The sequence below is a fragment of the Lactuca serriola genome, chromosome 1 (genome assembly GCF_051521515.1).
Source record: "Lactuca serriola cultivar US96UC23 chromosome 1, Lser_US96UC23_V15, whole genome shotgun sequence".
NCBI classification, from domain to species: domain Eukaryota; kingdom Viridiplantae; phylum Streptophyta; class Magnoliopsida; order Asterales; family Asteraceae; genus Lactuca; species Lactuca serriola.
Genome location: NC_136408.1, coordinates 60,473,760 through 60,498,391, shown reverse-complemented (window position 1 = coordinate 60,498,391; position 24,632 = coordinate 60,473,760). Strand labels below are relative to the sequence as shown.

Here is a 24,632-nt window from a genome sequence, read left to right as displayed (position 1 = left end):
AAAGGTTGCCGTTCTTTTGTCTCCACACGGACATAAAGACAAATGCAGATGGCAGTTATGCTTCAAACTCAAGCAAAAACAAAAATTCTATCACACAGCTCTGAAAAAAAAACATAAAAGTTGTTGCTTCTTTTGTCCAGTTCACCTTCTGCACATGATAATTCTTTTCTCTAGTTTGGTTTCTTGTTGTCGCATGTTTTATTCTATCACAATGCTTTGATACCAATTAAAGAAAAAATATGCAGCCTAAAACTCGTTGGACTCTGTATTGAAGAAAATCGCTCAAAACTTCAATCTATGATGTTATAGGATCCAAAACACTAGTTTTATACTAAACAAACTAATTAGAATAAAACTAGGATTCCTAGACTTTCCTTATACACAATCCTTATAGCTCAAGGAAAACAAGGAAAACTTGGACTGCACTCCAAGAAATTTATTCTCTACCAAACACACATTTGATGCCACATTGGACTCAAACAAATCACCAACAATAGCATCATGACAAATATGAACCAAATAATAAACATACAACTTCAATCAAATATTCAAAAGCTATAAAATAAGTCTCCTATTGAAGATGCTTTAAAAATTACTAATTATATAATATACTAATTTAGCAGCCCCCTTAGGAACAGTACTTTGTTCCTATTGGACCACTTCTATATATTTTTTTTCCTTCAAGCAGTCAATGATATTGTTCATCCTGTACACGAGTCATTTTATCCTTTACCACCTTCACTTTGATTAGTTTACTCCCTCCACGTAACTATCCACCGCCTCAAATGTCTCATCTCGCACCTTCCCATATTTCACTTTCACTATTTGTCATCTCTCGTATGCATCACCACCTACACCGCCTCAATTCCCAGACGTATCACCGATCCATTACAATCGATTCAGATGCATTATCTTCATCTCAATGCTTCCCACTGACGTTCGACAACCATCCATCTCTCTCTAAACTTCCGCTCCATCTTCACCTTCTACCTTTTTTGAGAGATGCCTGTTCCATAAAGCTTTGATTTTTCGTCACCGGCACCAAACCAGTCCCTCTTATTTATCATCAGAAACCGATTAAGAGAGAGGGCACCAATGTTCTCTTCGATTTCCATTCATGCATAATTTGGGGGATCGACTCTGTAATTGGTTTATTCGAAGATATAGAAGGATATCATAAAGAGTGGCATAGCTGGTGTTGGAATTGAAAAACTTCCGTTTTGCACACCAAGTACTTGTTAATATGTCTTAGTGAACTTTAGATACTAGATTTACAAAATCTTCTTCTTTTATAACTTTCTCAAACATATTTGCTTCTTTCTATAACATGAAACAAGGCAGTGGACCGGTCGTTCTCCCACCCATGGCCTATTGTCATCGGTTGTAGAGAGCTTAAAAAGGCACTTTTTTAAAACAATCGAGAAGGTGCGTCCCATATTTCATCTAAATTCAATAATGTTTGTGTTGTTAGTCCCTGTTTTGAATTAATCTGGTCTCAAATTTTGAATCGATGGTTCTGAAATCAACTTCTGTTTCTTTTGTGTTCACAGATCGATTTTGGTTTCCGGTCATCTCCCTTTTATCGATCGGAACTTCACAAATTGAAAGTTTCAGAATTCAGGTAGGTTTGAGCCCTCAAATTTTCTGATTTCATGGTTTGTCGATTTTAATTTTCGGATTAATCACTTATATGGTTATCGACATGCCCTCCTTACTGTGCAATATGATGCTTGATACAGACCCGGTGAGGAGGAAAGGAAACAAAAGGATCTTTGTCAGCGACTCCTACTGATTACGAGAGTTCCTTATCAGTTTTAATCAGGTATATTAGATTAGATTATTTCTCCAAGTTTGTTTGTTCATAGGTGACCCCTCTAACAGTTGCCAAATCAATAATACGTGAATTTGCATCTGTTCTATGAAGGTGATTCAAATATCTAATAAATTTTATATTTACTTCCTAAATTTTGCCTCTTCATACATTGTTGTGCTATTGTTTCTTATACATTAAACAAATATATCCATTTTAGAGTTGATGAAGAGTTTATTTGTTAATCAAAAACTTGAATCCAAGTATTCATTTTCTAAAGTATGATTTTGTTCTCAATTTTGCACTAAATTAGGTTTTGAGTTGGACTGATTGGCCTTTGGGCATGTGAATTATTTTAAGGATCAGCATGAATGATTCTACACATGGCTTTCAGCGGGTAATAGAAATAATATCACATATTCTTATTAATCAAAATATATTTAATAAGAACTCACAAAAATTCTTACATGTTTTTTTTACTCTTTTGATTTAATAGGTGATGTAGGGAGATCAAGTCTGGGAGGTCAGGTTTGGAATCCATAGAGATGCTAGCTTGGGAGAGGTGATAGCAAAGCTTCAAAATTCGAACAAAACAGGTTCTTGCATACTTTCGGTTCTCTTTTCTTTTAGATTATAGGGATAAATGCAAGAAATAACAATGTGGTTTCTTTTGCTATCACAATGTCCTACTTCTTTTTTATAGAAAATGTACTTTCAACATCTTTTTCTGTCATCATCCTTTTCTTCTTTAGATTCCCATGATTTCCTTTAACATTGTCTTTTCCTACAGTGATCCCAGATTGAATTCATTAATGAAGCTCTAAAATTTAGGGAGAAAAGAAAATGCTTGGTGATGGAGAGGAATCCCCTTCTAGGTAAGCATACAGTTCATTCTTTATTTCGTATCCTTTTGTAAAAATGATTTAATTTCTTTATGAAAATTTGATATCCAAAATTCTGATTACTAAAATTCATGTTTTTCTTATAGGTATCAGTTGTTGAGTATGGTGAAGAGACATTCAAATTTAATAGGAAAGTTGTAGTAGATGAGCAAGATGCTTCAGATGTTGAAATGGATCAAAATTTTTGGCATGATGTCTTAGATTTATATTTCATTGGTGGAAGGGATTCAAAAGAACAACATGATGGTGATCTCCTATTCTTTTTTTAGGAAAATGGTATTATTGCCTTCATCCCATACACTTAAATACAAAAAATGTTCTTTACTTTTTTATGACTGTTTTGCCCTTTAGTTTCAGGGCTTGCATGGATATGGCTTCAATGATAAAATATTGTTACATTTACCTCAATTAAAATATCTATCATCCAAAAGCTCAAACTCAAATTTCAAGATTCTAGAACCCAAAGATTTCAATGACCATAGTTGGTTCACAACAGCCACATTGAGAAGGTCCATATCATATTTCATCTTCATCCCACTTTTCTTCTTCTTCTTCTTCTTTTTCAATAAATTAAGAGGTTGTCCACTTCTTGCTTACCAGAGTGGTTTCAATTCACCAGATTCCTGCAAATTCTTGGTTCAGAAGACATTCTTACCATTAGAAATAAAATTTCTCAACTAGAATAGACCAGAAATTCCAACTTTCTTTGTCTGCAAAGGATTTCTTATTTCATACTAGACTCATCGACCCCAACCTTTAATATCTTTCTTCATTTTGTTTCTGTGTTTTTTGGTTTAGGACTGGAATTTAGTATTTTTTTTGGTTTATCGGTTTATTCCAGAGAAACTGCTTCCAAGAACCCCTTCTCAACTGACATCTACTCCCCAAAGTTTACCAATCGATCTGATACTAGACTTCATCCACTTGGAAGTTTTTTTTCGTCCCGAACTTAGAAAAAAAGATAAGTTGCTAATATTTTTATAAAACATTTATTGTAGCACCTGGTTCCTGGTACGTATGACCTATCTAATTAATTTATATTTTTAGCCATGGACTCGGCGAGTTGTAGGCCCGACTCGCCGAGTAGAGCCGGGATATTTGAGCACGTTTAAGTTGGCGACTCGGCGAGTCCATATTCTGGACTCGGCGAGTCCCCGCTGTCTGGATGAAACCCTAATTTCAAGGGTTTGCACCCTATTTAAACCAACCTTATGCGCCCCAAGCCCGACTTCTTCACCCTCAGAGCTTCCTATATCGTCCTAACCCCGTTTCTTGTGAGATTGAAGTGTTTTGGTGTGATTTCTTGAAGATTTTGAGAGAAAAAGGAGGGTAGATCAAGAGGAGAAGAAGGAGGTCAAATATCTTGGTGTTATTTCAGAGATTCTTTGAGGTATAACTTAGTTTCCTTCTGTTTTTATGCTAAGAGTCCCTTAGAGCACCATTAGAGTTCTTCTTGAGCCATTTCCAAGCTTGTTTATGGATTAGGGATGGTAATGAGTTGATTAACCTCTAGATCTAGGCATGTTTGAGCTCCAGGAGCTCAAATCCATGGCCTTTATGGAAGTAAATTGCTTGAATGTCCTAGATCTACCATTTTAGCCTTTATTAACCCATAAATCCCCATCCTATGCATGTATACACGTAAAGTTGGAAACTTTACGTGTAAAACCTACCCTAAGAGCCCAGATCTATGTATGGCATGAGCTACATTCAAGCAAAATCGAGTATGTAGTAATTGCATGAGAACGACTCGACGAGTCGTTCATCGGACTCGGCGAGTCGAGTCGTGAGTCCCCGAGTTTCCCCCTTTTCGTGTTTGCTAAGTGGGGTTGTGAGTCATGGGAGGACTCAGTGAGTCGGAAGCCAGACTCACCCATGGAGGGACTCGACGAGTCAATGCCCTGACTCGGCGAGTCCAAGGCCATCTTCTTACCTTAAGAACAGACTTGGCGAGTTGTTCATATAACTCGGCGAGTCTCAGCATAGAGTGTTCATCGGATGAAGATGAACTCGACAAGTTGTTCATGCAACTCGGCGAGTAGGATGAAGGACCTTTGGACCTCAGTTTAGAAGGAGAACTCGTCGAGTCAATGCCTAACTCGACGAGTAGAGGCTGGGTTAAGGACAATCGAATGGGTAGGGACTCGACGAGTTGGCAAGCCAACTCGGCGAGTCGGGTCAACTGGAAGTTGACTTTGACTTGGACTTTAACCAGGTCAAGGGTAAAATGGTCATTTTAACCTAAGTCCAGCTAGCAGTGTTTGACTGAACGTTTTGTGGGAATTATAGCCGAAGGACTTCCGAAACAACAGCAGCAGCAGTAGACAGTCAGTTCCCTCTCAAATCAGCAGCTACTTTGAGGTGAGTTACCTTCCAGTAGCGGTGGGTCTACAGTCACAATGTCGGCCCACCAGTAGGAGTTGTATGTTAGATGACTGTCTTTGTGATATCATCTAGGTATGCTACTACCTGATATGTTATATGCTGGCATGATATGTTATATGTGATAGTAGCAGAGTTCGGTCGTTAGGACCGAAGGGTGGGCCAGACGCCCCAACTATGTCTGACAGTATGTGATGATATGTTTACATGCCAATATGATATGTTATATGTGTTAGTGGTAGTAGGAGGGGGAAACAGTCCCAGAGGTTCGGTCGTTAGGACCAATGGGTAGTCAGCACCCCAGAATGGCTTGACACGGACAGGACGACACCCCAGAATGGCCGCACAGGTAGGTCGGCACCCCAGAATGGCCGTAACGGGTAGGTCGGGCACCCCAGAATTGCCTGGCAGTATGTATGCTATGTGGATTTATGGTATGTGGTACATTGGGGGAACTCACTAAGCTTCATGCTTACAGTTTTGGTTTCAGGTACCTCTTCGTCGAAGGGGAAGGAGCTGGCACGGTAGCGGCACATCATACACACACACTGTTTCCGCATTCATGGGATTGTTCTGGGATTAATACTCTGACATTTTGATTGATCGCATGTTTTGGTTTCCAGACATAGTATATGTTTATGAAATGGTTTGATCAGACAATGTTTATTTGCAAATGATTTTACTAAATATTTATTGAAAAATAAAATTTTTGGACGTGAAAAATGGGTTGTTACAAGTTCGTATCAGAGCCCTGGTTTGAGGGATTCGGACACACCTTCGGGGGTGTATGAACTCAAATCGAGGGATTAAAAGATTTTAAAGAAGAAAATGTTTTCTAAAAGGCTAAGTAAAGAGTTTTACGAAGGAACTTAGTGTGTGATGTGCGCGAGCGGCCGAGCTCAAGTAAGTATTCCCCAAAGTACCCATACAAGCTTATGTTATGTTTATCAGTTTTAGTAGAACAGCATGCTAGAATAGGACTAAGGATCTAGGAGTGATGCCTTATGTGCCTGCTTTATGTGCTTCAGTGTATGAAAATTGCATGCTAGCATTGAGTAGACAGCAGTAGGATAGCCTGTTTAGGTTATGCCTGATAGTATGAGTTTAGCATTGTATGCTAGTTCAGTTTCTCACTATAGGACGGATTTGCTTGAGATTGTTCCCTTTTATCTGAATGCTGCTTGCTTCGTGCTTCGTAGGACTCTGAGTGATGGGAGTTAGCCATTAGGTGAATACGCCACGTCACATGTGATTAGGGTTGAATAATCTTAAAGTGCTAGATTTGGCCCTATTGCGCAGCTCTTGTCTGAGTCTAACCGTTGTAGTGCCGAGTCTGTTACTCGAAGGATTATCTTAGCCTCACCACATGTGATGGTATTCGGGTAATGGCTAATTAGCATTACAAGGAGGCCTTCAGCGGCTGAGGACCGGGTAGGGTGGAGTCAGAGATTTCCCTAGGGCAAGCCTAGGATGAGTATAGCAGTGATCAACAGTAGTGAAAGGGATCTGGTGGAGTCAAGGCAGTCCTTGAAGAAGGTACGGATAGATGTGGAAGGTAGTATGGGCCCGTACTACTGAAAGCAGAGGATCCGTACCCGAACCAAGCAAGGCCAAGATAAGACCAGGGAACTTGTAGTAGGTGTGATCTCTCCAGAGGTATCAGTATCGCTAACAATTGTTATTTATGTATTTCAGAATGGTGGTACTACGCTCGTGGCCAACAATTGGCAGTTCAGGAGAGGGATTGGGTTCGGGATCAGGTTCCGAGCCAGTAGATGAGGGGCTACGCGAGTTCATCGCGACAAAGATCACCAGAGGCATCCTTGAGTCGACTCCCATTATCTTCGGGTCGACCAAGGAAGGGATAGTTGAGTTGATGGAGGATCGCCTCAGGGCATTCAGGAGCGACATGGCATCTGGCCAGTTGGGATCTCGCACACTATCCTTTAAGGACTTCAGGGGCAGTGGTGCGCCAGATTTTCACGGGGTGAAGGACCCCATAGCTACCAGGCGATGGATTGCAGACATTGAGTCTGCACAATTGATTAGCTTCTGCCCTGAGGGGTCGAAGGTGAGGTTTGCAGCAGGGTGTTTGTGAGATCGAGCTAGGGATTGGTGGGAGTCCGTTGGGGACTCGTTGGGAGCCTAGGCTGTCGAGGCTATGACCTGGTCGGACTTCGCGACCAGGTTCAGGGCAGAGTTTGCGCCGGCTGTCGAGCTTTAGCAGCTGGCCAGGGAGTTCTTAGATATGGGGCAGACGACAGAGACTGTGGCAGAGATCACCGCCAAGTTCCGGGAGAGGGCATTGTTGGTGCCCCAGTATGCGGGTGATGAGGACATGAGGAGGACCCGCTACCATGACATGGTCCGAGCTGATATTCGGGAGCATGTCAGTTTTTCAGCTTGCCCTACCTTGGACTCTATGATTGCCAGGGCGAGGAGAGGGAGATAGATCTGGAGCACATCCGGAAGAGGAAGACAGAGGAGGGACAAGCAGGAGGGGCTTCAGGGAAGAAGCCCAAGGGATCAGATGGTACGCCAAAAGACCAGTCAGGACCGAGCCGCTGCAGGAAATGCGGCAGGCCTCATGAGGGGGCATGTAGACTGGGATCGTCGAGATGCTATAAGTGCAGCAAGACGGGGCATTTCAGCAGGGATTGTACCGCCCATGCACCTGTGATATAGACGTCTGACTTGTTGTGCTTCCACTGCAATCAGGGGGGCCAAAAAAAGGCCAATTGCCCCCAGTTGACAGCAGCAGCGCCAGTGAAGGCGCCAGCTCCAGCGACCCTACAGATCACTGATGGCTGGCAGGGCAAGGTAGAGGCTCCAGTGGTGAGGAGCCGAGCATTTCAGCTGACTATCGAGGAGGCACGTGCCGCACCCAATGTGGTGACGGGTATGATTCTTTCCCTCTATTTTATTTATAAGATGTTATGTTATTGATATGAGCTCTGTGTTTATACGTTAGGATCGTTCCATGTGAACGGTATCCCTGTTCAGGTGTTGTTTGACTCGGGTGCCACCCGGTCGTTTGTTTCTCTTGCGCTTAGCAAGAAGTTTACTGAGTCTTCAGGCATGTTGGATTGCCCTTTAGAGGTAGAGATTGCCGATGATCGATCGGTGCAAGCATCAATGGTGTTCAGAGATTGTGTTCTGAGGTTGTTCGAGGAGCGCTACTTAGTGGACTTGGTTCCCATTCCGTTGCGTGGGAACAAGGTGATTATAGGCATGGATTGGTTGAGCCCTAATGGGGCGGTGATAGATTGCGCACAACATCTAGTGCGGATCAGGACCCCAAGTGGGGGAGAGTTGGTGATCCACGGAGAGAGGCCACCGCGTGGACCCATAGTATGTTCAGCCGCGAGGGCTAGGCGCTACCTTCAGCAGGGTTGTGTGGGATATGTCATGTATGTTATGGATACCTGGGAGGCGGGTAAGGCGACGGTGAGCGAGGTCCCGGTGGTGCGAGACTACACGGATGTGTTCCCAGAGGAGCTTCCTGGGATACCTCCGGAGCGACAGGTAGAGTTCAGGATCGACCTAGTTCCTGGTGTGGCTCCGATAGCCAAGGCACCGTATCGGTTGGCTCCTCTTGAGATGCAGGAGTTGTCTACACAGCTACAGGAGTTGTTAGACAAGGGATTCATTCAACCGAGCAGTTCACCCTGGGGAGCCCCGATCCTGTTTGTGAAGAAGAAGGACGGGTCGCATCGGATGTGTATAGATTAACGGGAGCTGAATGAGGTAACAGTGAAGAACCGTTACCCACTCCCGAGGATTGATGACCTCTTTGATCAGTTGCAGGGAGCATCTTGGTTCTCCAAGATCGATTTGTGTTCAGGTTATCATCAGATGAGGGTCAGGTAGGAGGATGTACAGAAGACCACGTTTCGGACGCCTTATGGCCATTATGAGTTCGTGGTGATGCCGTTTGGGCTCACCAATTCTCCTGCCGCATTCATGGACCTCATGAACCGCGTGTGCAGACCGATGTTGGATCGGTATGTGATAGTTTTCATTGATGACATCTTGGTTTATTCCAAGATGCAGGAGGAGCACGAGGAGCATCTGAGGAGGTTTTGGAAACTATGAGGAGGGAGAGCTTTAATGCCAAGTTCTCCAAATGTGAGTTTTGGTTGCGCGAGGTGCAGTTTCTTGGGCACCTTGTCAACCAGAATGGGATTTCAGTAGACCCGGCCAAGGTGGAGGCCGTGATGAGATGGGAGGTTCCGAAGTCTCCATCCAAGATTCGGAGTTTCCTAGGATTATCAGGCTACTATCGGAGATTCATTCAGGATTTCTCCAAGATAGTCGTACCCCTGACACGGTTGACTAAGAAAACTGTGGTCTTTCAATGGGGGCCTGAGCAGCAGGCAGCGTTCGAGATTCTGAGGCAGAGGTTGTGCGAGGCGCCAATCTTAGCCCTGCCCGAGGGCGTAGAGGATTTTGTGGTATACCGTGATGCGTCTATCTCAGGATTAGGCGCGGTATTGATGCAAAGGGGGCATGTCATTGCTTATGCCTCGAGGCAGCTGAAGCCTCACGAGGCGAACTACCCGACACATGATTTAGAGTTGGGGGCGGTGGTCTTCGCCCTCAAGATTTGGCGGTATTACCTCTACGGGGTTCGATGTATCATTTACACGGTCCACAAGAGTTTGAGGTACCTCATGGATCAGCCAAATCTGAACATGAGACAACGTCAGTGGTTGGACGTGGTGAAGGATTATGATTGCGAGATCCTTTATCACCCAGGGAAGGCCAATGTGGTGGCCGATGCGCTTAGCCGTAAGGCGGCGCCGATTAGGGATGAGTGTATGAGGATGACGGTGGTGACTCCACTGTTAGAGCATATTCGGGAAGCTCAGCAGGAGGCTATGAAGGAGGAGCATCGGAAGAGCGAGCGGATAGTGGTTCAAGTCACCTCCTTCGATTATGATAGCCGAGGATTATTGACACTACACCATAGGGTGTGGGTGCCATATCTTGGGGGCGTGCGCCAGATCTTGATGGAGGAGGCGCATAAATCCCGGTTCTCCATTCATCCAGGGGCGACGAAGATGTATAGGGATCTTCGTCTGGACTATTGGTGGCCCTGCATGAAGCGGGATGTGGCTTGGTACGTCGAGAAGTGCTTGACCTGCAGGAAGTTCAAGGCCAAGCATCAGAGACCGCACGGCAAGATGCAGCCGTTGGATATCCCGTTGTCGAAATGGGAAGATATTACAATGGATTTTATCACAAAGCTTCCCAAGACTGCGCGAGGAGTAGATTCGATTTGGGTCATCATGGATCGATTGACCAAGAGCGCCCATTTTATTCCGATCCAAGAGAGTATCTCGGCCGAAAAGTTGGCCGACATCTATATCAGGGAGATAGTGGCGCGGCACGGGGTGCCGGTATTAGTGATTTCAGATAGGGATGTACGTTTCACTTCCAGGTTTTGGAAGAAGTTTCATGACGAGTTGGGCACTCGTCTGCATTTTAGCACTGCCTTTCACCCGCAGACGGATGGTCAGAGCGAGCGAACCATCCAAACTTTGGAGGATATGTTGCGGGCGTGCGTGCTAGACTTCTGTGGTAGCTGGGATACCTATCTTCCCTTGGCTGAGTTCTCATACAATAACAGCTACCATGCGAGTATTGACCGCCCTCCATTCGAGATGTTGTACGGATGGAGGTGCAGGACCCCGATATGTTAGGGTGAAGTTGGCCAGAGGGTCATAGGGAGCACAGAGGTGGTGCTCAAGATGACCGAGAGAATCCAGCAGGATCGGAACAGGTTGCAGACTGCGCAGAGTCGACATAAAAGTTACGCCGACAGGCGCCGATCAGACCTGGAGTTCCAGGTCGGGGATATGGTTCTCTTGAAAGTGTCTCCTTGGAAGGGCGTCATTCGATTCAGGAGCGGGGCAAGTTGGGCCCGAGATACATTGGTCCGTTTAGGGTTGTAGCCCGGGTGGGCAAGGTGGCATATAGGTTGGATTTGCCAGCCGAACTCAGTCAGATCCACAGCACCTTCCATATCTCCTAGTTGCGGAAGTGCCTAGTGGATGACTCAGTGGTAGTGCCGTTAGAAGACATTCAGGTTTATGGCAGCCTGAAATACATTGAGCGCCCAGTTGCAATCCTCAATCGGAAGTTGAAGGATCTGAGGAACAAGAGTGTGGAATTAGTGAAGGTGCAGTGGCAGCACCGGAAGGGTTCGGAGTGGACTTGGAGTCGGTGGAAGAAATGATGGAGCATTACTCCAAGCTGTTTCAGGATCGAGCAGCAGACTTCGAGGACGAAGTCTAAAATAAGTGGGGGAAATTTGTAGCACCTGGTTCCTAGTACGTATGACCTATCTAAGTAATTTACATTTTTAGCCTTGGACTCGACGAGTTGTAGGCTCGACTCGCCGAGTAGAGCCGGGATATTTGAGCACGTTTAAGTTGGCGACTCGGCGAGTCCCCGGTGTCCGGATGAAACCCTAATTTCAAGGGTTTGCACCCTATTTAAACCAACCTTATGCGCCCCAAGCCCGACTCCTTCACCCTCAGAGCTTCCTATATCGTCCTAACCCCGTTTCTTGTGAGATTGAAGTGTTTTGGTGTGATTTCTTGAAGATTTTGAGAGAAAAAGGAGGGTAGATCAAGAGGAGAAGAAGGAGGTCATATATCTTGGTGTTATTTCAGAGATTCTTTGAGGTATAACTCAGTTTCCTTCTGTTTTTATGCTAAGAGTCCCTTAGAGCACCATTAGAGCCCTTCTTGAGCCATTTCCAAGCTTGTTTATGGATTAGGGATGGTAATGAGTTGATTAACCTCTAGATCTAGGCATGTTCACTACTAGAAAAACAGCCTTTTACGACGCTCATTGCGCGTCATAAAAGGCTCAGTTGACGCGCAAATGCGTGTCAAGGAAGGCCCTGTCATAAAGAGAGACGACGCGCATTTATGACGCTCATTTACGACGCGCGTTTACGACACACAATGCGTATCAAGGAAGGCCCTGTCATAAAGGAAGACGACACGCATTCGCGTGTCGTAACCTTACGACGTGCGTGTTAATGACACGCAATGCGTATCAAGAAAGCCTATGTCAAGAAAGGCCATGTCATAAATGAAGATGACACACATTTTGCGTATCGTAAATTTAAATGTTTAAAAAAAATAAATTTATATATTTATTAATTTTTAAATTAAATTTGCATTTAATTTCTCATAATAGAAATAAAATACCATATACAAAAAATACAATCCATTGCATAATATAAAATAAAATTTCATACTCAAAAAATAAAATAAATTGCACAAATTATAATGTCATACAAAGAATCATTCAAATGTTAAACAAAAATAATACATTGCTAACATGGGTTATACATTCCTATAAAACTAACAAATAATCATACAACTCTGTTTGTTACTGGAAAGGAATGTCAAACATGATTACAAGTCTCCCTTAATCTTGATTACTCACCTGCTTAAGTAGAATGTTGTTGTTGAGAAGGTTACCTAGCAACAGAGAAAAGCACAACACCTCTCCCACAATCACAACATCATTTACAGAGAAAGGGTTGTCAATTACTTTCATTAAGACTTTCATTCAATCACAAAAATATTAAATAAAAGGGTGAAAAAGTAACTTACTTTTGATAAGTTGATCTCCCTTAGAGCAAACACAGCTAAAGCATTGAACAAGACCCTATTTCAAAATTTTATAAATACACAAATCATGATACCTGATATTGGAATACACACTTTGAGACATGAATTAATACGATTAGATTAACCTGGATACATAGGTAGTAAAGATGGAAGGTGCCAGAACTCCAGGGGCATTGGGTTGGTTCCTTCCCACTCGCATACACCAAGCCAGAACTCCACTTAATCCAGCACCAAAATAAGCCTGCATTCAGAAAGCTGCAGGGGTGAGTCACAATTCAAGAATCTGTTAAAATTTGAGGAATAACATGTTCAACAAAAACAATATTAGAAAACAGGGTTAAATGTGAAACATAGCAATGTAATAATTATCAAGGTGCTGGAATACTTGAAATCTAGATTATTTGCTTGTTTGTACATCCAGACGATTTTATCACGAACATAAGTCATGTTATCAACTTTCTGAAGAAGTATACCAAGACATTTGTAGGAGAAGAATACTCTCAATAAGATAATTTAATTAAAAAAATGTAATGATAATGATAATGAGTTCATACCTGTGAAGTAGTGCAGAATGCTCATCATCATATGTATAAAGCTCATACTGCTTTGCAAAAGCATTTCCAAGAGAAATGACCCAATCAATGTCTTGAACAACATCCAAAGTTTTTGCAAGAAACTGCAAACAAAAAAAGAAATAAATAACAATGACATGAAAAGTAAAATCGCTATCCATATGAATTATAACACATACATTGATTGTCATATCATCCTACGTTTCTTGATAATTAAGGTCTTCTTTAAGGTCTTTAGTGTCACTGACAACTTTCATTTTTGGAATCTAGAGCTTACCAAAACAATATATAAGTTAGAGTTAGGTCAAAGCATCATAACTAATCCAATTCCAAACACATTAAAAAATAAAAATAAATAAAGATTATTGACTACATAACTTGGTACCTCATCTTGCCAAAACAAGTTTATGTTTTTTGGAAATAGTGAAGCCAAGTAACATAATACTTGAAAATCCCATGAAGAGCAAAGTAATTATCTATTGTTATTAGTAATTATCATTGTATAAATTGCTATAACACAATAATGCAATATTGCATGAAATTAATTCTGTTAGTCATGAAAGCTTGTCCAGTCCATAGTCATGTCCCTTGTAAGAAATGCAGCGCAAAGAGAAAAGTGGATATGCAAATTTGCTATAACACAGTAACACAATATTGCTGTAAGGAAAAATTTGTATAAGACAGTTGTTGTAAGGCAATATTGTTGTAAGACACAATTTTTGTAAGGCAAAACAAGAAAAGGGATAACAGATAGCACGACAAGCATTACTCCAGAAAGCCCAAACAACAATTGGAATATACGAACATGTAATGGTTGAAATTTAAATAGTGATTATCTTGAAAATACTATTAACTAATATCTGATTCAATTTCCCTCCCTGTTAAGATATGATTCAAATTCACTGGTTCAATCTAATTTCAGTGATTGTAGGGTTGTTAACTAAAAGAGGATGGCACATGTACATGGTGGTGCTGAGGCAGATGTTGGATTTAACAGACAGAGTAAGTACGTTCCACCATTTTTGCAATAGATGCAGGAATCTTGATTCTTGGCCTGCAAACTACATAAAATCAGAAATAAAGACAAAGTGGAGCTTTAATCTTACCTTGAAAACAAACCAAAAATCAAGAATATACCATTCAAACCCAAGCCCAACAAGAATAAGTGACATGAACTCCCAAAATTTTATTGGTTCCATATTCGTTATAAAGTAAGCCTGGAAATTTAAAAAATAATAAAAACTCCATATATTATATTGTCTCAAGTAAAATTGAAAAGGTTTATTTAAATTACCTCTCCTGCAGCTCTCTTTGAGGCAGATCCATCTGAAGCTAGAGCTCTTTCAGCACATACATGAGCATGTGCAACATTCTCAACATATGTGAAATCATACATGTTTGTTCCATCCCCTATAATAAACTGGTAATCCAAAAATCAACCAAAGAATGTAAAAATTAAAATCAGTTACAATTAAATAGAGACTCAATAAAAACTTATATAATCGAATTTCAGATTACCTTTGATTTCCCTGCCCTTGCTGCAGCTAAAGATGGAACAAGCAACTTATCACCAGGGCCAAAATATTATTGGATAGTCATCCTTTGAATATTATTAGTTGTGTTGTAGATGAGATCTTGACACTTTCCCCAATCCACCAGGCCACCACAAAAGAAAAGATTAAGAGAGTGGAAACAAAGTTGAATTAGAAAATACGAAAAAATATCAAAAAGTGGAAAAACAAAGAGAAAAGGGGGGATCTTTATATAAGAACAATCCATTTCATGTTACTTGCTTTGCTTGAAGTTAAAGTAGGACTGTGAAGGACAAACTCGTCCGTTTGGGGATCAAATGTTGCAGTTGTTTCAAGACCTTGAACATTGGATCAATGACCAAGTTATGTTTGTGCATAAAAACCAATAATTTGCATCTTTTGGGCCAATGGCAACCATTTCTGTTTTTGTTCCTCAGTGCCTTGTCCTTCTATGGCCGGGATGAACAATCCCTAGGAAATCATAGAGCACAATCTTTTTGTTAATCATTGAAGATAAAAGTAATCAACTGTATAGTTTCAAAAGGGACATAGATCCATTCCATTGTATGTGCAAAGTTATCACTTGTGGTTGATAAGAAAATGAAAATCTCCAAACAAACATCCATAAGCATGTTCATAACTAAGACTTGGGAGTTGGGAAGGACAAGAAATTACCCAGTGAAGATTCAAGTTCAGCCATGTCTTGTGGTGTTAGTTTCACAGATAAAGCTCCAATGTTTTGCTGAAGGTTTTCAATTTTAGTGGTTCCTGGTATGGGCACAACATCTTTCCCCTGGTGGTGAACCCACGCCAATGCTAGTTGTGATGGAGTGTACCCTTTCTTTACTGCAATCGCACTAACTCGTTCGTACAACATTTTATTATTCTCAAGATTCTCAGGTAGGAACCTTGGTAGATTCTACAAAAAGAGCAAGTATATATATAAACACAAGCTCAAACTCAGTTTAATGATTTTATATTATAATTGATAAAGAATCTGATTCAATTTGTTTTATGCAGACCTGACGAAAATCGCCCTCTGCCAAATTCTCAGCCATCTTCGGACCCAATGAAAGAAATCCACGTCCTAGAGGACTGTACGCCACAATTCCAATGCCAAGTTCTCTGATAAAAAGCAGGGATACAAATTTGAATCCTTTTATTAGTTTATCAATTCATGATCAAAACGATTATATATAGTGTTTGAAATATTATATTATTTAGCCTTTAAACTAAAAAAAAAAGTCGAATAATGATAACCTGCAAGTAGGAACAATTTCATCTTCCACATCCCTGGACCATAAAGACCACTCTAGTTGAACAGCAGTTATCGGGTGCACAGCATGGGCTCTTCTAATGGTTGAAGCCGAAGCTTCTGATAATCCTACGTATTTTATCTTCCCTTCTTCCACCAGTTAATTTCTTCATTTCTCCCATCTTTCAAGCAAAGAAATTAACCAATCTCAAATGCTAAGTAGGAAATAGAAACATGAAATGAATAATCTGAAATCAAACATACCGTGATTTCAATGGGCACACGAGTGTCAATTCGGTGCTGATAATATAGATCAATCGATCTCATCCGTTTACCTTCAATCACCAAAAAAGATTCATGGAAAGCATTAAATCTAAGAAAGAATACGACCGCCGGAGCACCTCCCCCCCCCCCCCCCCCCCAAGCTATGGCAGACAAGAGAAGCGTCGCTGCTTCTCCCTTCTCCTTTTGTCAAATCGATCCCGCACCAGAGGTGCTTCCCCTTTCTCGATTGATTTCCATCATCGAGCCACCATGGCTGCTTGCGTTCCCATCTTCCTTTCTCGATAGATGAACCACGACCACCGGACCAAAACTCCCGCTACCTTCGTCATTCTAATTCCCCTTTTTCGATTTATCTGTGGGGAATAAGAAACAAACGAGAATCAATATTTGCATTCTAATATTGAGACTTGAGAGTATAATACTGAATTAGGGCTTTTTCTGAAAATTTCAACATCGAGTGGGAGATATAGTGGTTCCAGTGGGTAGAAGTAAATGAGCCTTGATCGATGTCAATGAATGGGGAAGAATCGCTGGCGACGGTTGGAGTGCAAGAGAAAGAAGCAAGCAACACTAGATGTAGGGAGGCGGAGGAAGACCGGAGAAGATTTTTGTGTTCAAAGAAGCAGGTCAAGGAATAGTGCAAGAGAGATGAAGAAGGTGAAATTACAGCAACGATGAAGTAGATGAATGGAAATCAGAAGCCCTTTTTCTTGATTGAGATGATGAAGTCGAGAGATGGAGATGAAATCGTAACCTTCGATCTTTGATTGAGAAGTTGCACAACAGTGTGAGGAGAATGAAAGATGCGTGAAAATGCTTAGGGCAGGGAGGGTAGCGGGCTTTTCTAGTTTTTTGGCTTTTCTTTTCCCGCTTGTAACTAAGGAACGCGCGTTCATTAAAATTATAAAGCGACACATATAACATATCTTGCCAGCATATAACAGATTATAAATCGAATAGGTTTGCTACTACCTGATCTGTTATATGCTGGCAAGATATGTTATATGTGATAGTAGCAGAGTTCGGTCGTTAGGACCGAAGGGTAGGTCAGACACCCTAGCTATGTCTGACAGTATGTGATGATATGTTTATATGCCAGTATGATCTGTTATATGTGTTAGTGGTAGTAGGAGGGGGAAACAGTCCCCGAGGTTCTGTCGTTAGGACCAAAGGGTAGTCAGCACCCTAGAATGGCTTGACACGGGCAGGACGGCACCCCAAATTGGCCGCACGGGTAGGTCGGCACCCCAGAATGGCCGTACCGGGTAGTTCGGGCACCCCAAAATTGTCTGGCAGTATGTATGCTATGTGGATTTATGGTATGTGGTACAGTGGGGGAACTCACTAAGCTTCGTGCTTATAGTTTACAGTTTTGATTTCAGGTACCTCTTCGTCGAAGGGGAAGAAGCTGGCGCAGTAGCGGCATATCATACACACACACTGTTTCCGCATTCATGGGATTGTTCTGGGATTAATACTCTGACATTTTGATTGATCGCATGTTTTGGTTTCCAGACATAGTATATGTTTATGAAATGGTTTGATTAGACAATGTTTATTTGCGAATGATTTTACTAAATATTGATTGAAAAATAAAATTTTTGGACGTGAAAAATGGGTCGTTACATTTATCCATCTATGTTTCTTGATTTTTCAAATTTTTATTCCTTATACTATTCAGGTTATTGATGTCATCTAGGAAAACACCGATGATTTACGACCTTTGAGCTTTGGTTCTTTTCGAAAGAACGACTTGTGGAACTAAGCAATTTTTCTAAAAAGTTTATTTTTTATTCATATTTTGGTTGTGGAACTAAGCAAAAAAATAAAATTTAACGATGAATTATTTTATCAGATTGTACAAATAAATAAAAAACGGACCACATCACATAAATAGGAGAAACTTTTTGATGGTAACAACCACCAATGTTTCTTTTATGATGTATTTTAAGATGTTTGTTAACGTGTGAATCTAAATTATGTTTGATTTTGTATTTTATACATATACTCATCCTCAGTCTCTTGATACGCCTACATAGCTAGTGAGAAGGGTAATATTGTAATTTGAATTTTCCATGACTTTTTTTTATTCAGGATAAAAAATTATTACTTTATAGTTGGTGATTGGTTTTTGGAATTATAAATAACATGATATATTTCTGGAAATTTTACAGATTCCTTAGTATCGGTATGCTTAACGAGACATATTTTATCACTAAAGATAGTAATCGGTTTCCAATTAACATTAGATATTAAACAAAAATACACTTTTATTTTCATTTTGTCTTTATATATATATATATATATATATATATATATATATATATATATATATATATATATTTTGAAGTCATGCTAAAAGTTTTGAGTTTTCACGTCATTTCACATTTGCTCTAAATCAATTTTCAGAATATGAAAAAACATATGAATAAATAAAGTTTCTATATGTAAAAATAAAGAATGCTTCTTATTAGGATGGAATGTAACATTTGAATAAGAGTAAATACATACTTTAACGAATAATGTGTGACAAGACTGCAATAGTCAAATGTGGAAGGTCAACTAAATAATCTTCTCTTAAGGATTAGGAGTACAAAACCAATTTAATATAATTAAATAAAATCTTCACAAAACGTAGTTCTTCACTAGTTAGTAATAAACTTTGATACGATTAAAGTTGTATGTTTATTATTTTAAAATAAATGAGATTGATATTAAATGTAATCATATGCACAAAATAAACGAGCATTATGTTTGTCTGTTTGCATTACAAAACATTTACAACATTATTATTTAAAGGATATTTTTTCGCTTATGGACTTATTTAATGTACTTTTGGTATTAATTATTAGGAAACTTGTTTCTTATTTCGTAGCTTCAAAATTATTAGATTTATAATATAAAAAATTTGTCTGAGGAATATTTTAGTAGGAATCTTTGTTAATGTAAACATGCAGGTAGTGAGCCACGTGCAATTATTCTGTAATAAACTGGTACGGTGGTACCCACAGTTTAAAGGGCAAAAGGCAATAAATGTGACATCGTTGATGACATTCTAAGGAGGTGGGGGTGTGGTCTCTTTTTCACCGTATGTATGTTATGTATGTGGTATTCTTTAACGGCGGTGAACACCGTCTTCTTCCTTCTGTTTTATCGGCGGTAAACAACTGGTAGTGAAAGTTAACCGGTGGCAAAAATCAGTTTTGTGTGTGTTTAATCGTCGGTAACCAAAAAGTCCATATCTTAACCTTTTTTAAACGTTGTAGAAATGGTAAATGGTCTAGGTGTCTATCGGTGAAAACTTTATGACACCGTTTAGCCTAAAAGGATAAATTGATTCTCAGAGCAATAATTCTTATATAAAAATAAAATACTGATATTAAAGATAAACAATTTGCAACCTAATGTAAATCGGCCATTCTTGTCAATAAAGGTTATCAGTGGTAAATGTTTTAGGTGCTTCTATAATCACACATACATAAATAATGATTTCATTCCAACAGCTTTTAAAAATATGGTTGTTAAATGCCTTTCATATTTTGTCATTATATTTATATTTGATGTTAAAAAAGAACAACACAAAAATGATGCAATATTTAAAGATCGGTTAAAATGGAAAATGATTTCTAAAATAGTGTATTAGAGATCCATTAGAGTTAGCTTAAGTGTTAGTAACACTTTTTAAGATATAGAAAAATGCAAATTGACAAAAAATTGTTAGGTTTTGGAAGGAGAAGAATGTTTCTGAAATCAATGAATCATATAGACTTGTTTGAAGGATTGTAGGATTATTTTTTGAATATGATATTTTAAGGTAACACAAAATTCATATTATGGAGATAATCTTTTAAGGAACAGTCAACAATGAAGACACTGAAATTAGACCATAAACTATGGTTTTATAAAGTTCAGATTCTTTCTTATTACCAAATATAATCATAAATTAACATTAAAATGATGTATTAGAGATCCATTAGAGTTAGCTTAAGTGTTAGTAACACTTTTTAAGATATAGAAAAATGCAAATTGACAAAAAAAAATGTTATGTTTTGGAAGGAGAAGAATATTTCTGAAATCAATGAATCATATAGACTTGTTTGAAGAATTGTATGATTATTTTTTGAATATGATATTTCAATGTAACACAAAATTCATATTATGGAGATAATCTTTTAAGGAACAGTCTACAATGAAGACACTGAAATAAGACCATGAACTATGGTTTTATAAAATTCAAATTCTTCTTATTACAAAATATAATCATAAATTAACATTAAATGATCCCCTTGGACCCAGCAGGGGGAGTAGCCCCTTTTACCCTATCATTTGTTCTAACTGAGATCAAACTCGTTTTATACAAACTCGCATTCTGGACCTCATAATTTGCAATAAAAAAAATAAACTCAATTGATAATCTACAAATTTATTAGGTTGTACAGTGTGGGAAAGCTTTTACCGTATGCCTATGTGGCACATTTTACCGGCGGTGAACACCGTCCCCTTCCTTTTTGTTTTACCGGCGGCAGGTTATCGGTGGTAAACATTAAATTTTTTGAACATTGGACTCCTTCTCTTGACAGTTGACTGCCAATTTTTTTCACTTTATTACCACTATAAATTCATACATACAAATCAAAACATCTTCACTTACATTATATCAATCTTTATATTTCTTTCCTATATTTTTTCAAAAATCCTTTCAAAAAAATAGCAAATCCATTACAAACATGCAAGTTGTTGCTAACCGTTAGTAAGACTGTTGCAAAATCATGGAAAACGATTATACAAACGATATAAGAAGAAGAAGAAGTCGAACCTACACAACCTAGTACGCGTAAGATGTTTCTCAGTGATCGTTGGGATGCAAACACCCGTCTAATGGCACACTACTTCAACGAATATTCTGTTTACGAGGAATACTTGTTCCGACGTCGATTTCGAAGAGCAAAACACTTATTTCTCCATATAGTAGGTGACATTACTAACATTTATGAATATATAAGACAATGTCGGGATGCAAGAGGTGCAAATGAGTTTTCAGAAATATAGAAATGTGCAGTTGTTGTTCGTCAATTAGCTTATGGTTCCGTTTCTGATTCATGGGACGAATATTTTCAAATGTATTAGCGGGTAGCTAGGGACAACTTGGATGAGTTTTGCATATGCGTTGTCGCTATTTACGGGCCAAGGTATTTGTGTAAGCCTACTTTTACTGACGTTCAATCATTATATGTTCATCATACTAGTGTTCATGGGTTTCTTGGGATGCTTGGAAGTTTAGATTGTCTTCATTAGGCATAGGGTAGTTGTTCTAATGCATGTTAAGGACAATTTATATGGGGTGATAAGGGTCACCCCACAGTCATACTTGAAGTTGTTGTGTCACAAGATCTTTGGATTTGCCATGCACTTTTTGGTGCTCCCGGCTCAAACAATGATGGTAAAGTTTTAGACATGTCACCTATATTTAATGGGTTTTGTGATGGGTCCACACCTAACTGTCCATTTCAAGTAAATGGAACGACATATGATTATATGTATTATCTTGGTGATGGTATATACCTTGAATTTGCTATGTTTGTGAAAACGCTAAAATTTCTAGGTTATCCAAAATGCATAAAGTAGAAAACATTTCAAGAAAATGCTAGAAAGGATGTTGAACGAAAGTTTGGAGTCCTCAAGAAGCGTTGACGCATACTACAACATCCGACACGTCCTCGAATAGTGGAAAAGCTCGCTCGTATTATGTATGTGTATATCATTTTACATAATATTATTTTAGAAGAAGGGTGCAGAATAATTTATCAGTATTAAAAAAAAATGAAAATGCATCCTCAAGTACGCCAATATTGGCTAGTTCCACCTATGGTGTTCAAGAAGAAGAGCGATACGTGACAATCAAAAACATCACGAGCATTGCAACGAATTGGCAGATCATATATATCGAGTTAATGAAATTGATTTAAATGAGCCAATTGACAATGATATCGTCGACTATTCGGAGTGGAAGATGTTAACGTATCCCACTAGGAATACGTCAAATATAGCAGAACCATCAGTCCTATAAACGGTTTGGGCAAAGAGAGTCGTATGCCTAGCGTCGGGTCCTTGCTCTCGCCCTCGCTCTCACGATCCCATATTTATTCCTTGGCGCCCAAGCGTCAAATCCAGTGTGTAGACAAAATAGTACCGATCGCCTCTCAGAGTGATAGGTGTAGCGCTCAGAACGTTGCTCCTGGTAAACCTGCACCAATGGCAAACAACCACGCACGAAACATGATCTACCAATCAAAGGCCGTCTATCACTACCAAACCTGAAAAGGTAAAAGATGTTTTTAGGGATCTGTTCCCCCAACCACATGTATAAAGGTCCCTTCTCCTCCAAGAGAAGGGATCGAGAAATAAATCCTTAAACCCTTACTTAACACTTTTAACCTTCTCTCTTAGAGTCCAACTAACTTGATTGTCGGGGCCTCGTTCCAGGATTGCCTCCCGGACAATGACCAATGATCCTGATTCTTTTGCTGATTCTCAGGACCTCCATTCCATCCTTCAAAGAGACAGAGTTAAGTCAGATACATATCACAATAGTTGGCGCCATTCGGACATGCACCCAGTACGACACAACCCGATAAACAACAATATGTATCTATAATGGTAAACACAAGACTTATATTGCCACAAAATGACAGCACCGGCACCACCAGAGAAACGATGTTAGCCAGCAAACTTAGCCGCCGGGCGCCAAGCGTCGGGCCGACCAACGTTGTCAAGGAATTTGCAACGACTGAAGGGTGCACGTCGCTTACCTTTCTAGTCAACAAAAAGCTAACATAAAAAACAACGGCAAGACGGAGTGTTTACGATCAATAGACCATGTAAGAAACGTGCGCGACATGAGGCAAGCCTTAACGTCAAAACGCTAACCCAACGAATCGACAACATCAAATTCTCCACGGAAGACCCAAGACCGCAGGATTGGAATCCCAGGGACCCGCTTCTCATAACCACGTGCATATGTCAGAAACAAATCCACCGAGTCTACATAAATAATGGAAGTAGCATGGATATCCTGTACAAACATTGCTTTCGACAACTACCAGAGTCCTGGAAGGAAGAATTGAAGCCCCCAACAAATGGACCTCTAGTCGGTTTCACGGGACACAACCTATGGCCCCTTGGAACAATACACCTCCCACTAACATTAGTCAGTTAGGATGGGAGAGAAAGCAGGATACGAACAATCAAATTCTCCGTGATACGCCACCAACAGAAAAAAAAAACATATTATTAGGGTGTCCATCGCTCTTCGAGCTGCAAGAAGTGTCGTCAACAATTCACGGCACAATAAAATTTAGCACACGGTCCAGATCAGCAACCATTGTCGCCAACAATCCGCACAGGCACATGTGCCACCAAATCATGGCGGCATCAGACCTGGTCAGCGCCCCCAATAAATTAAAAGAAAACCACACACTAGAAAATACCTTATACATGGTGAACACCCCAAACAAGCAATAAAGATCGAAGCTTGCCTATTAGCAGAAACCAAAGTTCAACTAGTCGCACTATTAACACGTTTCGTCGGGGTATTTACGTGGCAGCATGTGGATATGACTGGAGTAGACCGAAAGATTATCGAACACAGTCTAAAAATGATACTGGATAGCGCTCCGATAAAGCAAAAAAGGAGGGGGCAGCCAGGTGATAGAAACAAGGCAATCAATGATGAGGTCTCGAAGCTTGTAGATGCAGGCTCCTTTTTTGACTTGTTTCTATCACCTTGGGGAAACAATGTTCCCTACATGGATAGCAAACCCGATAATGGTAAAGAAACATGACGGCTTGTGGTGGATGTGCATCAACTATTCCGACCTGAATAATACATGCCCAAAAGACCATTACCCCCTCCCGGAAATAGAACGGAAGGTCGAATCTCTGGAAGGCTTCCAAATCAAATGTTTTTTGGACGCCTATAAAGGCTATCACCAAGTACAGATGCTACTAGAAGACGAGGAAAAGATGGCCTTCCATACCGATTGAGACACGTTATGCTACCAGAAAATCCCATTCAACCTTGAAAACGTCGGTGCATACCAGCGCTTGATGGATAAAGTCTTTGCAGAGCAGATCGGAAAAATCTGGAAGTATATGCGGACGACGTGGTCATTAAAGTGGTAGTGAAGCAACATTGCTCCAAGATGTCGATGAGACCCTCCGGACGCTGGTGCAAGCACAG

General features: G+C 40.2%; 1 protein-coding gene and 2 long non-coding RNA genes across 3 annotated transcripts; 1 reads left to right on the top strand and 2 right to left on the bottom strand.

The window, feature by feature from the left end:
- Positions 1 to 722: 722 nt before the first annotated feature.
- Positions 723 to 7,987, top strand: LOC145068826 (uncharacterized). The gene is made up of 12 exons (XR_013689144.1): positions 723 to 1,231; positions 1,338 to 1,425; positions 1,551 to 1,621; positions 1,740 to 1,822; positions 2,124 to 2,207; positions 2,307 to 2,406; positions 2,601 to 2,685; positions 2,799 to 2,988; positions 3,064 to 3,221; positions 3,554 to 4,102; positions 5,002 to 5,073; positions 6,790 to 7,987. It is a non-coding gene; the product is annotated as an uncharacterized LOC145068826 (long non-coding RNA).
- A 6,489-nt stretch (positions 7,988 to 14,476) lies between these two features.
- Positions 14,477 to 14,866, bottom strand: LOC145068817 (uncharacterized). The gene is made up of 3 exons (XR_013689138.1): positions 14,840 to 14,866; positions 14,616 to 14,741; positions 14,477 to 14,538 (listed from the first exon to the last, which is right to left on the bottom strand). It is a non-coding gene; the product is annotated as an uncharacterized LOC145068817 (long non-coding RNA).
- Positions 14,867 to 15,493: 627 nt separating this feature from the next.
- Positions 15,494 to 17,289, bottom strand: LOC145055933 (putative aldo-keto reductase 4). The gene is made up of 5 exons (XM_079004180.1): positions 17,061 to 17,289; positions 16,373 to 16,443; positions 16,114 to 16,268; positions 15,876 to 15,978; positions 15,494 to 15,772 (listed from the first exon to the last, which is right to left on the bottom strand). Exons 1-5 carry the CDS (start codon positions 17,287 to 17,289, stop codon positions 15,494 to 15,496), a joined length of 837 nt encoding a protein of 278 aa, XP_078860306.1.
- Positions 17,290 to 24,632: the final 7,343 nt, after the last annotated feature.

What these genes read in the sequence shown, in the direction of transcription:
- LOC145055933 (XM_079004180.1), bottom strand. Translation starts at nt 17,289, where the DNA reads ATGAACGCGCGTTCCTTAGTTACAAGCGGGAAAAGAAAAGCCAAAAAA. An exon ending in TCATCTACTTCATCGTTGCT is followed by an intron (nt 16,444 to 17,060) that starts GTAATTTCACCT and finishes TGGTGATTGAAG; the next exon opens with GTAAACGGATGAGATCGATT. An exon ending in GAAATTGTTCCTACTTGCAG is followed by an intron (nt 15,979 to 16,113) that starts GTTATCATTATT and finishes GCTTTTTATCAG; the next exon opens with AGAACTTGGCATTGGAATTG.